The sequence below is a fragment of the Micropterus dolomieu genome, linkage group LG21, assembly GCF_021292245.1.
Source record: "Micropterus dolomieu isolate WLL.071019.BEF.003 ecotype Adirondacks linkage group LG21, ASM2129224v1, whole genome shotgun sequence".
NCBI lineage: Eukaryota > Metazoa > Chordata > Actinopteri > Centrarchiformes > Centrarchidae > Micropterus > Micropterus dolomieu.
The window spans coordinates 15055758-15069735 of NC_060170.1; the positions used below are offsets into that span (position 1 = coordinate 15055758).

At 37.6% G+C, this 13978-nt stretch overlaps 3 protein-coding genes across 3 annotated transcripts in view; all 3 read right to left on the bottom strand.

The window, feature by feature from the left end:
• Window positions 1–78: 78 nt before the first annotated feature.
• LOC123960790 (proepiregulin-like) lies at window positions 79–6376 on the bottom strand (the record flags this gene model as incomplete). The annotated part of the gene is given in 4 exon segments (XM_046035739.1): window positions 79–225; window positions 390–516; window positions 1422–1505; window positions 6097–6376. Coding segments are annotated over 4 exon segments (398 nt in total), but the record flags the coding sequence as incomplete, so codon positions are not given.
• Window positions 6377–8122: 1746 nt separating this feature from the next.
• On the bottom strand, window positions 8123–10098 carry epgn (epithelial mitogen homolog (mouse)). The gene is made up of 4 exons (XM_046035957.1): window positions 9973–10098; window positions 9377–9497; window positions 9075–9227; window positions 8123–8505 (listed from the first exon to the last, which is right to left on the bottom strand). The coding sequence occupies exons 1-4, from the start codon at window positions 10082–10084 to the stop codon at window positions 8451–8453; spliced, it is 441 nt and encodes a 146-aa protein (XP_045891913.1). The 5' UTR covers window positions 10085–10098; the 3' UTR covers window positions 8123–8450.
• A 3044-nt stretch (window positions 10099–13142) lies between these two features.
• Window positions 13143–13978, bottom strand: part of LOC123959852 (bifunctional methylenetetrahydrofolate dehydrogenase/cyclohydrolase, mitochondrial-like) — a 4268-nt gene continuing 3432 nt past the window's right edge. Inside the window, exon 5 of the mRNA XM_046034164.1 lies at window positions 13143–13282. Coding sequence (XP_045890120.1) covers window positions 13161–13282 — 122 coding nt within the window. The 3' untranslated portion in view covers window positions 13143–13160. The remainder of the gene's footprint in view (window positions 13283–13978) is intronic.

The window sequence follows — 13978 nt, forward strand, 5'->3', positions numbered from 1 at the left end:
TCATTTAGCTTATTTACCCACTAGAGGTCATCAGTAGACACACACACACACACACACATTCACAGATTAAAGCCTTACCATTTGCAGAAGAAGTACAGAGCTCCAGCCAGACCTATAATCAGCAGACTCACACAGAAAACAGTGACAATTATCTGCTTTTCTACCATTGGCTGAACGACAAGTTCTGTTTGGCTACACCTGTGGCCGTAGAAACCCTTCTCACACCTGCAACACAAAGAGACAAGTCATACATGATAACACGCAATGACTGAAAGCAGCACACACACACACACACACACACACACACACACACACACACACACACACACACACACACACACACACACACACACACACACACACACACACACACACACACACACACATACTTGCAGTGGTGTTCATCGATGTCCACCAGCAGCATGCACTGGCCGTTGTTCAGGCAGTAATCGTCAAATGTGCTTTCACAGTTCTGTGTCGACCGCTTCGACACATGAGGGTGCCCTTCTACCTGCCCTGAAACACCAACAAGAAGAGAGCTGTTGGAAACATTCTCATAGAAAACTGCATAATTTTCACTGACTTTTGCAAAATTAAAGTGCAATCATTATTATTATTATTAGGGTCTGAGATTTTCAGAATGAGCCAACAGTTTTGATATGTTTCATTTGCTTCAGAGCCTCAATGATTAGTCAATAGAAAATGAATCTACAATTATTTTCATAATCAATTAATAGTTTAAGTAATTTTTTAAGAAAAACTGACAAACACTTGATTTAATGATCCCAGCGTCTTAACTGTAAAAATGTTACTAACATTTTTCAGTTTTCTTTACTCCATAATGAAAATAATTGTTAGTTGCAGCCCCGACATGCTTAATTAACTCTTATGTCTATTTTATTGTGGTGTATTTTATTAGATTTCATTTTCTGTATCTCAATTTGCCTTTTATTTAGTTATGTGTTTTATCTTATCTTAAATTGTTGGCTTTGGGCTTTAAGGGTGTATGACGGTGATCACCACCATACTGGGGTAACAGTGTGGAACTCACATTTCTTTTTACTCACAGTCTTCATTTTTTTCATATTAAAGCTGGAAGTCAGCACTTTAGGGCTGCAACTAACAATTATTTCCCCAATTAATTGATGAGTTTGTGAAAGCCTAATTTATGTTGGACCACTCCAGAGTTCACCACTGTTACAACCACAGCGTCACACCATGATACACCAAAAACAAAATACATGATACAAATTATCTACAGTTATCAAGACTCTATTATCCCTTCTTAGATTGCTTCCATGTCCAAATGCATTACAATACTTGGTATTTTGTGTTTGTACTAAGACTTTGAGGACAAATCCCTGTACATTTATTAAACTTGACAAATAAAGTGATGTGTTATCAGTTGTCCGTGTGATTACCTGTAGATAGAGCGGCACTGTCTGCAGTTTGCAGTTGGGATGAGACACTTTTGGTGAGCACATATGGCCAGAGCAGCATGACACCTGTTGAACAGAGAATTTTTGTTAATTACACTGGGTTTTACCGGCCCGTTGTAGGTTATTGTTAAGTCCCTGTAGAGTACCATCCAAACTTATTTTACTATTTCTGAAGTTGAACAATCTCACAAAGCACTGGCTCCCAATATTTTTGGCTTGGGCCCCCTTAAAACCAAGGTGTGACCCCTCGTCACTGATTTAATTGATGTACAAAGGTGATTTTCTCTTCTCAAAGTGTATATTTAAATAACTTTAGGGACCTGGGCCCGTATTTATCAAGCTTCTCAGAATTACTCATAAGAACACTGCTAAGAACTGACTAAAGAGTAAAAAAATTCTTGGCTCAAAGCTGTGCTTAAAAGTTCTTTATCAAGCATCATAGTCCTAATTTGAGTGAAGTGTAGGACTAAATCTTAAGTGTCAGTCTTAGTGCTGATTTACGACACTTTGCTGTGCCGCAAACAGGATTTTGGATGACGATGTAGCCAAGGACCAATCACTGAAGAGATTCTCAGATAAATTCACATTGAATGGTGAAATTCCTAAGAGGAGTTTATATTCAACACACATTTAACAATAAAGATTTTTCAAGATTATACATTATGATATAAGCCTACACATTAAGAAATGAAAGATAAAAAAGTTTATCTATATATGAGCGCCATCAATTGCGCCTGCTACTCCTGTGAAGCCGGCTATTTGCATGAATTGTGTTTGCTTCTGTAGGATTACGGGGGGGGGTTGTTGGGAAGTCCATTAAACACGTGACAATGTGTGGAGCTCTGAAGCTGAAGCGCCATAATTGTTTCCATGACTTTTTGGCTTATTGAGGGTTGTGAGGGGCCAAAATCATCAGCATTGCTGCGTTTGTTCTGTGGCAAATAAACAAAAGCGTCATCATCACCTTCAGTTTAGCTGAAAACGCATTACTGCGTAAAGTCAGTGGTGAGATGGCGTCCCTCACGAACTTGCTGACAAAGTTTATGCCTGCGCTGTCTGACCCCATCTTATTAACTGCGTGTCATCAAATAATTCAGAAACAATATTCCTCTCCTGAAAGATTTATACATGTCTCTGTCTCCACAGTGCCATCACAAGCCCTACTGGCAACTCCTAACCACTTGAGAGACCTCTCAAGCTGTCTTAAATAAATGGGAGAGTAAGAGTGATTCTTAGCTTTGAGAAATTTGATAACTTGCTTTTATTCTTAAGTTTAAAAGTAGGAGTAAATTTCATGAATTCTTAAGACTAAAATGGCACTTTGAGAAGCTTGATAAATACCAGCCCTGAAAGGTAATTGTTAGAGGAAAAACCAGAAAAATAAACATAGTTTAGTGTAGAAAGGATATGTTTGCAATTGATCTTGTGACTACTTGGTGGTGGTTGGAAATTACACACACAAAAAAATCTATATATATATATATATGCTAACTAAAATGTCTAAAAAGTGTACTTTTTTAAAAGATTTTTTTGTTAAAGTGTTTTCCCATATAAGCACTTTTACCAAACTTCATCTGCGTGTGTTTAGATAAGACACCACACTAGCATTAAGGAAAAATTCAAAAGTCCTAAATATGCAAAACATTTTTTTTGGCAAGAAACGTCAGCTTTCCTGACAATTTTTGTGTGTGTAAACTATGCCAAGTAGGTGATGTGGTGTGGCTTGTGTTGCCTAGCCCACATGCTTGTACCAGCCTGCACAACTTCATAACAGAATTTGCAGACGCCCACATTCCTGTAGGCAGGACATGCACATGAATCTGGATACAAGATGTGTCTGGTTATGACTGGTTATGAATCTGGTTGTACTCGCTAAAAAAGCCTAGCAATCGTGCTCTCTCAGAGTTTGTGTCTGTTGTTACGGCTGCAGAGATATTTTCCTCTGTGTTTTCTGTTTTTGTGAGAGCACCCAGGCTGGTTGTTGGGTGTTTCTGACATGGGTGATTGGTGTAAAGTACACAGTGAATTTGAGCTGAAAGCTAATTAATCACTGTTCAATCAGTTCATTTATATCATTAATCAGTGACTCATTCTAATCTGGCAAGGGCAAATATGTTCCCGATACCCATCGTACCGTATCACATTAATTTGGATGAGAATTACACCATATTTCTTCACAACAGTATAGAAATATGACTTGAGCAATGGTGAGCAGGGCAACAAGGGAAAGTTAACAGAGGCAAACTCCTACCATAATGGACAACTGGTTAATAAGATACACTCATGCCTACACATTCAAAATAAACAAAGAGAGAAATAGCAGTGGCAGTTTCACTCTGAACCGGCTTATTTTAGGCTTTTTTGGCTTATTTTATTTTTGGATTTCCATGAGTGGTAAAATGTACAGATGGCAAAAAACGATGATAATTTTTCTGTACTTTTACTTAAGTAAAGATTTTAAATGGAGGACTTCTACTTGTAATGCAGTGTTTTTACATTGTAGTATTGGTATGTTTACTTAAGCAACGGATCTTAGTACTTCCTCCACTACTGGGTACACATCAGTTTATACAATGTGTTGTTTCCTTCTTACGTGTTATGTGACATTTTATAGACCTGAAAAGCAAGCAAATGATGGATTCAATGAAACCACATGTGCTTTCAGATAGTAAATCTTCCATTCACTGTTTATTTGCCAACATCTTTTGGCATCCCTCAGGCTGTGACCTCAGCATGTGCATCAGCTCATTAACACAGGTATGTGGCAAAGTCTAAAACTTCCACTCAGGTTGATTTTTTAAATGACTGAAGAAGCAGGCCTCATATTTGTTGATAATCTGTGAAATCAGACCCTTTACTGAGTAAAATCCCATGAAAAATACTCAGAGTAAAATGTACAATGAGTTCAACAGTAAAACCATTCATTTTAAATTTTAGCTCATTTGATGGGAATTTAATTTGCAGCTGATCCAAGCGAGTCTGTTAATACTGCTCATTGTAACGTAAGTCAATAATAATAATAGAAATGTAGAGTAAAAAAGTACAATATTTCCCTGTGAAATGTAGTGAATTAAAAGTATAAAATAGCATGATAGAAATACTCAAGGAAAGTAGTAAATTGTACTGCTAGGGTAGTTAACGCTGGAGAAACAAGAGACAGCTAGATTAAAAAAATTCCCACCCCCTCACTTCAGGCCTCACATAGTACATAGTGAGTGTACAGGCAGGTAGGCCGGCTTAATACAGTCCTGCAACAGCCACAGATTGCTACATCACTTCCCTGCAGGATTGCTACATCACTTCCCTCTAACATGTGGTGATGTAAAGATATGACGTTGCAAAAAAAGAAAATTCTTAACGTAGCCTCCCATGCCTTTAAACTAGTGGTGGAAAGTCAGGAAGGTATAAAGTAGGTTAAAAGTAGAATAATTTTAGGTGTTTGCACTTTACTTGAGTATTTCCATTTTATGCTACTTTATATACTTCAACCCCACTGCCTTTTAGAAGTAAATATTGTGTTTTTTATTATTAGTATTCCAAAAATATATTATGTACACTACATTTATCTGACAGCTATAGTAACTTATTATTTACAAATTAAGATTTTACACACAAAACATGACCTGTTTATAAAATCTGCATTGTTTTGATCAAATTACCCATAAAATAAATTAAGCTCCGTCTTGGCAAACTATAACATACAAAATACCATTAATGGATGAGTTACAATAATCCAATATATATGGTATGATAATAGCAGCATGCAGGAACATGAGCAGTTTAATTTTACTTTTGATACTTTACTCTTAAGTACATTTACTTAAGTACATTTTTTAAATGCAGGGTTTTTACACCTTATGGAGATTTTTTTTTCACTGTTGCATTGCTACTTTTAATTTGTAAAAGGTTTAAATACATCTTTCACAACAATGCAAGCTGCAAAAAATCAAACTAATGAGCAGGATAAATGTAGTGGAGCACAATATGGTTGAATACAAGTATAATGTTGCACAAAATGACAGCAGTGGAAGAAATACTCAAGTAAAAGTAGTAGGACAGCACCACAATGGAAAAATACTCCAATACAAGTAAAATTCTCACAGCCAAAATGTAAGTAAATGTACAGATGCAGGCTAATTAAATGTTTTGTAGGATCTTAATATAAAAGTATAGCTGTCAGATAAATTAAGTGCAGTACAATATTTCACTCTGAAATGCAGTTGAGTGGAAATATATCAGCATTAAATGGAAATAGGCCTATTAAAGAAAGGTTAAAAGGGTAAAATTGTACTTAGGCACTTTCCACCACTGTTTCTAAGGCCTTAGTAGGCCATGTTAATAGAGTATTTTCATTTTGTGTTCTTACTAAACCACATAGCATACCAAGGCCTCAAAATTGCACTTCACTAGGCCTAATTACGTAACCCTACTCTGTTACCTTTTAGTTCCCTAACAGCGTATTAAATGCCTATTCCCATGTCTTCTCTGCTACGTTTAGCTTTAGTGCACATTTCATGTATTTGAGTTTACAAAAATAACTTGACTTACACTCAGTCCACGCCTGAACCCTCTCATCAATAATCGACATATTAAATAAAAACAGTATCAAACAAACGAGTGGACCTGACTTCCTTCAACCAAACAGAAAGAAACTTACCGATAAGTGAGAGCAGCGCAGAAGCTTTGCTGTTCCCCATTTCAGAGCTGACAGGTCGCGGCCAACAGGCTCGGTGTGCGCAGGTGTGTGCCAGTCTGGAATGGAGACGCTTCCGACTTGTTCAAATAACTATTAGGTGAGGGGGCAGGCGATGCCTCTCCTGGCAGAGACAACGTAGAAACCAATGGGCTCAATCATGCGGTCTGGGGTGTGGTGACAGACTCCTGTAATTTAGATAATCTTACACCTCAAAGGTCCAAATGAAAGACAAACCCTACAGGCACTTTCCAAAAAGACAAGGAGGGGCTGCGTCTACCACCGTCATCCTTTTATTAGCCTACTGACAGACCTCTTCATTTCCAGATGGACGTCCGGCTTTACTCATATTTTACTACAACTGATGGACAGCATAGGTGTCATTTACACTGGGGACTCTAGGGATATGTCCCCACCACTTTTTGAAATGATTTTGTTCCCATCACTTTTTTAAGCATAATTTGTTTAAAAAATGTTGTGAAATACAGCTTGCAGAAAAATAAAAAATGAAAACGCATTTAGAAAGGTTTATTTGAACATTAAGAAAACATGCAATGCAATTAAAATATAGAATAAACAAATGTGCATTGTCCAAAAAAAAGTAACTTAAGCTGAAAACAAAAACAACAAGCTGCTGATTATATAATAATGACCCAAAAACGTGCATGCACCAATTAGTAAACTGTTTCTTTTTGGCCATGTTTTCCATTCTCTACCTCTGAACATGACAAAAGAGGAGGGAAGACTAAATCAGACCTACATATGAGTTGCCTCAGCCAGGATGATATTACATGAGAAAAGTTGATCTACAGAAGAAACAGATCTGAAAGCAACACAGAATGCCTGAGAGCTGCACTGCATTAGATTGTATTATATTTATATATTTTGAAATGTCACATACTACCTAAATTTTGTGTTTTCTTTTACATAAATAAACATTTCACCAGAATGCAGGAATTGAAGTGTTTAAAGATCACAATTTCCTCGGGTAGGTCCCCCCAGACCCCCGCTCATATATCTCGGCATTGAGGATACCTTTAAAACACTGTTTAAGGATATTCTCGTCTCCTTTTTGTGAACCTTATATCGCGTATGGTGATGTCTCACGAGCTAAGTGTTTCTTCATACTCCTAATCTGAGCCCCTGTGTCCCCACCACTTGGACAGTAGATCCTTAATTTAAAGTCCAGAATCATTGTCAGCAAAAATATACTTACTACAAATATAGAAGTAGTAGTTATACAGCAGAATGGCTCAGAGTTGGATTATTATATTATATAAAAGGTTAAGATTATTGATTCAAAAACATGTAAGAAGCATTTTATTATTGTAGATGGTCATGGGGGAGCTCATTTTAGTAACTGTATGTCGCATCAGCATATGCATTTAGGCCTACAGTATGTTTTGTTTGGAAAAATAACTGAAAAATAAACGCAGCGCAGTAAAAAAAAAAAAAAAAAAAATGTAGTGGAGTAGAAGTATACAGCAGGATGAGTTATTTTCCACCACTGCAGATAGGTCTGGTTGTGATATTCCTTTAGGGGCATGTAATGTAATAGGAACAGGTCTGTAATAACTCTTCATTCGTTAAGTATTTTAAAGACACCTTTTTATTTTGACATGATGCTGTACAGGCTCTTTAGACTGGTTTTTATACCATTTGTACATATGATTTATTTATAACAGAAAACATTCATTACATTTATTACAAAATATTAACGCTTTAAATAAATTAATTGATATATTACAATATGGGCAGTGCAGTGGTGTGGTGGTGCAGTGGTTAGCACTGTCGCCTCACAGAAAGAAGGTCGTGGGTTCAAACGCCGGTTGTCCCGGCCTTTCTGTGTGGAGTTTCCATGTTGTCTGCGTGGGTTCTCTCCGGGTGCTCCAGCTTCCTCCAAAGGCTAGGTTAATTGGTGACCCTAAATTGTCCTTAGGTGTGGTTGTCTGTCTATGTGTGGCCCTGCAATGGACTGGCGACCTGTCCAGGGTGTACCCCACTTTTTGCCTGATGTCAGCTAGGATTGGCTCCAGCCCCTCCTGTACAGGATAAGCGGTTGACGATGGATGGATGGATGACATATTACGATAGAAAGTCATATTTGTTCTCCCTCAATCTTTAAAGGCAATAAAGTGATTAATATCTGACCTTGTTCAACATCAAAAGGCAGATTAATCTTCTAGTCTCTTAATTGCTTTGTAAATCTGTGCTGTGGCTTATACAGTATGATAAAACATTATGGTTTATGTTTTTTCCACTGAGAGATAATACTGAAAGTGGTGACAATGATGATGACAAAGAGTTAGTTGTGGGGGTTACACCGACAACTCAGATGGTGCAGATTTTATCAGCGGTACCGATTTTTTACACCTGAAAAAAAATAAAAAGAAGAAGAATCCGAATTAGAACTTATTCACTTATTCTTGGTACCCATTCGAGACATTTTTAAGCATTGTTTTTCACAAACAGTAAAATTACAAAAATGTGAACTTGTTTATTTTATAATTTAATCAAACAATAAACTTAAACAACTGTAAACCAACAAAGAACTGAATCTTCATCATTTTGCTTGATGGTAGGAAGAAATCCCAGACAAATATGCCATGACTTAAATGTGACTGCCTCACTTATCAGTCATTGAGAGACAAAGACAACATGTTCAGAGTCAGGAAGTTTTGAGGCTTTAAATGTATGAAACTACATCTATGAAGATTCTTAGTCATCCAGGTTATAGATCTCCAAGGTGGGTTAAAATCAAGGGGAAACTGGACTTGACTGAAGATGCTCGAGGATGTCTTAGAGTATAGTCAACCATGTCCAATTGCCCTTGATTTTAATCCACCTCGGAGATCTATAGTACGACATTTCCCCATGCCCCTTCATGCCCTACTCCTTCATGCAAGTACAGCATTGTAAGGTGAAAGCCTGTAGATACTCACCTCTTACTGGCGAAGCAGTAAATTATGATGGCCAGGACAAAGAAGAGAATAACCACCCCAAAAATGATGCCAATCAGTTGCTCTAACTCGGGCAGAGTGTGAGAGCGTTCACTGAAGAACAGGCAGCGATGCCCGCTGTACGAAGACTTGCAGCTGCAGACCAGAAAGAGAAATATGAGCATTCCAAAGGTGAACATGAACCAACATGTGAAGTGTTTTTACTGATCATAAGAAAAACATATTCAGGATACACAGGGAACCTATAGGCAAGGCTTTAACGTGTGTGCGCATGTGCTCCTTACATGCAAAAAGGTTGGTCATTGTCTTGAGGGTACATGCACTCTCCACCATTTTCACAGTAGTTTACATGTTCACTTCCACATGATCTGTGTGAGCGCAGAACCATAGGTTCCTCCATACTGTCTGCAGAGAGAGAGAGAGAGAGCGAGAGAGAGAAGCTCCATCAATCACACAATTTTAACATAAAAATATGGGGGCCCATTTGTGCCTTTAAATAACTGACTAATTAATAAATTAAGTGATTATTTGATTAATTTAATAAAAACACACACACACACATATACACACACATATACACACACACATATATATATATATATACACATATATATATATATATACACACATATATATATACACACACACACACACATATATATACACACACACACACATATATATACACACACACACACACACACATATATATATATATATATGTATGTATGTATAGGTATCATTAATTTGCACAAGATGGATAATGTTTATCTTGTGCACACAAATTATTAACTTGTGTACACAAGATAAACATTAGTCTATCAGCTAAATCAGAGATTGAACACCTTTCCATACTAAACTCTCCTCTGAAGACACTTACTGTTGTTGAGCTGCGTGCTCAGAGATGAGTTTGACAAAGCAGGCGCTGCTGTGGTCTGGAGGTTGTCAGTCAGCATTGCAGATTTTCCTACCGTGGTGAAGAGCAGAAGCATCGACAGTGCTGAGAAGAGGGCTGGGAAGAACAGAGAATATGAATTTAGATTATGTTATGTGAAAATTGTGATATGTGAAAATGTGATTTTTTTTGGTTTTGTGCTGCAAAACACATTGTTTTCTAGTCACTATCCTTGTTACAAATGATGTGATCCTGGCACCGCTGTGATCACAAATCAGAGAAAACACTGGCTGTAACTTGGTATTGCATCATTCCTTTGTATACGTTTATGGAAAGGAGTACGTCACCAAAACACACACATCAATAGATTTACTGTAATCAAGGACAAAATAACTACCTCATTTTAAAATCTGACATCAAAGAGTAAACTAGAAACGTACCCTTCTCCAGGTATGTCTGTCTTTGTATAAACATCTTGTCTTCTGTCAGCGCGATGTCTGATGTTCTCAGCTCAACTCCTACTGCCTATGCGATGTGACCCTCAACCGGCTTTTGGTGAGCTTATATAGGGAGCTCCCAACCACTGAAAATGGCGATCAATGAGCCAAGGCTTTTTGAAAAATGAGAAGCGTGTCCTTCCAAAAAATGTGTTTGCATTTGCACCGACGCTCTGCATGCAGAGGCAAGGCTTAGAGCTTGATGATGCTGCTGGTGGGGGCATGTGATTACTCAGAGGCTCTTTAAATGTGGTTTCTTTCCCTGGAAGTCTCTGGATTCGTGCAATCCTTTGGCACACAGTTGGATAGTTCCACTCAAATGCCTTCTTTACAGTTTTAAGAATTTGCTTCATGGGTGTTGTGAAATCTGTAATTTCATCAGAGGGGTGATTACAGAAGGAAGGATTTTGACAACACAGGTAAAGAGAGGATGCATAGATAAGAAATATAGAGAAATACAGTGCTGTGAAAAAGTATTTTGCCCCTTCCTGATTTCTTCTATTGTTGCATATTTGTCACTTAATTGTGTTTTTCAATCAAGACTGAATTTAAGACAAAGATAACATGAGTAAACACAAAATTTTCATTTCATTTGATTTACTGAAGGAAAAAAAGTTATCAAACACCAAATGGCCTGTGTGAAAATTGTCCTCTTAGTTACTCATTCAACCAGTAAACCACACTGAATTGATAACCGGGTCCCTTTACATCCCAACAGTCATATATGGGGGTGGCAGGGGGATGCTTTGCTGCTTTAGGACGAGGACGACTTGCCATAATTGACAGTCATGAATTTTGCTCTCTACCAGAAAGTTCTGAGGGATGATGTGCGGTCATTGGTCCATGATCTGAAGCCCAAGCACGACTGGAGAATGACACAAAAATGTGCAAAAAATTAATTGGTGAAATGAAAATGTGCCTCCTGTTCACTTTCATTCTATGCATGCTATGTGAATGGGCGAATAAAACATTTGCATGCAGTAACAAAGCATATTTACACAGAATCCAAGTGCACCTCTGAATGGTTCAAAATATATAAAATTAAGGTTTTGGAGTGGCCTAGTCAAAGTCCTGATTACCTGCCATACCCTGATTCATCTCCCCTGCACCTCGTTATCCCCTCTTCACTAGTGTACTTGTGTTTGTCTGTCCCCCTTTGTTGTGCCAGTTTGTCTCGACTCCCTGTAGTAAGCGTCCCAGCATTCTTTTGTATTTCCTAGTGACAGTCAAAGACCTTTTGTTCTGTGAACCTCAACTCTGCCTTTCGCCCTTTGATTTGGATACTTTTGCTGTTTAGACTGACTTCCTGTGTACCTAACTTTGCCTGTCAGACTTGCTTTTGAGTCCTTTCACAGCGATTGCAGTTGTGATAAGTTCTGCAAAGTTGGCCAATATTCCTCCACAGCAATGTGAAAGACTTATCTCCAGTTATCCCAAGCATTTGGTTGCAGTTGTTCCTGCTAAAGGTGGCATAACCAGTTACTAAGTTTATGGGGGCAATTACTTTTTCTCATGGGTGATATGCGTAGGTGATAACTGTAAAACTGTATTTTGTGTTTATTCAGGTTAGCTTTGTCTCTAAATTCGCTTGAAGATCAGAAACAGTAAAGTGTGACAAATATGCAAAAATATGAGAAATTAGGAAGGTGGCAAATACAGTATGGCCTGTACCTGACAGAAGCTGTAAAGACAAAGTGAAGCATTTTTTTACTGGATGGCAGCCAAACCTGGGATTTCTCCAGTGATGCTGGCCAACATAGTTGAGTTGCCCTCCAGTTGTTATTTGGAAATCTCATTTTATGCAATCTCAGAACCACTTTCTAATACACCCAATATAAAGGGGTTATGAGCTGTAATTACCAGCTTTAATAATGGTTAATACATTATTTACTCTAATACTTTATAGATCAGTCATTAATAAGAATAAACTTTGGTTTGTCAGGTTGTGGAAAATCCTTGCTTACATGTAAATCATAAAATGAATTCCCATTCTCCTTTGATGAATTTTTCAAGTGATATGTGATGAATAACAGCAAATCTGTGTGAGATAAAATAAGCATGAATCAAAGTCCCATTTTCCAAGTAACCTATAATAGATCTAGTAAACTACTAACAAACTACTAATACTAACTAACCACAGTCAAACTTGCTAAACAGCCATTAACAAGGACTTGTTAAGTGATCAAACAGTCCACTGGAGGGGTCGCCCTGAGGAATTAAAGAGAACTAAAATGTGACCTTTGTTGCTTGTTATACCCTTCTCACTACAGTTTCCGCTGTTGAATAAAAAATAGAAAGAGTCACCGGTAAATCAGAAAAATACATTGTAGTATTTGCACAGCATTGTTTTTTTATTTAATATTCCTTTTCCAGTGAATCTGGATGTTCAAAAATGAACCAAAATGACTTCAGTAGAAAAAATATTAATCTAAATTCTTAAAAAGTGAACTCTGAAATAAATAACTTAAATAAATAAATGAACAAATTCAAAATATAAACAAAGTACATCATCAAGTAAGTTTCCCAGCAGATATGGAGTCTTTTTAAATAAACGTGTGTGTGCATAAACCTAAATTAAAGGATGCATTTGTGTGTGTGTGTGTGTGTGTGTGTGTGTGTGTGTGTGTATGCATATTGTATATCATTCAACAAAGTGAATGGCTTTATTATGTGTGTTTAATGCATCAGTGCGTTTCTGGCAGCAGTCACAGTGTTCTTCATCAGCATGGCGACGGTCATCGGACCCACGCCTCCAGGAACAGGTGTGATGAAACCTGCTTTCTCCTTCACTCCTACAACAAGTCAAACGATTCACATGGAGTCAAGTCACTTTGAAGAACTAGAGCTATAACTGACAGATAATTATAAATCTATCTCTCTGTTTAGACTTGTATTTCTGTGGAACAACATTAAATACAGCAAACTACAGGACATTCAGAAATACTACAGTGAGGAAAATAAGTATTTGAACACCCTGCTATTTTGCAAGTTCTCCCACTTAGAAATCATGGAGGGGTCTGAAATTGTCATCGTAGGTGCATGTCCACTGTGAGAGACATAATCCAAAAAAAAAAATCCAGAAATCACAATGTATGATTTTTTAACTATTTATTTGTATGATACAGCTGCAAATAAGTATTTGAACACCTGTCTATCAGCTAGAATTCTGACTCTCAAAGACCTGTTAGTCTGCCTTCAAAATGTCCACCTCCACTCCATTTATTATCCTAAATTAGATGCACCTGTTTGAGGTCGTTAGCTGCATAAAGACACCTGTCCACCCCATACAATCAGTAAGAATCCAACTACTAACATGGCCAAGACCAAAGAGCTGTCCAAAGACACTACAGAAAGGGCTACGGGGAAATTGCCAAGCAGCTTGGTGAAAAAAGGTCCACTGTTGGAGCAATCATTAGAAAATGGAAGAAGCTAAACATGACTGTCAATCTCCCTCGGACTGGGGCTCCATGCAAGATCTCACCTCGTGGGGTCTC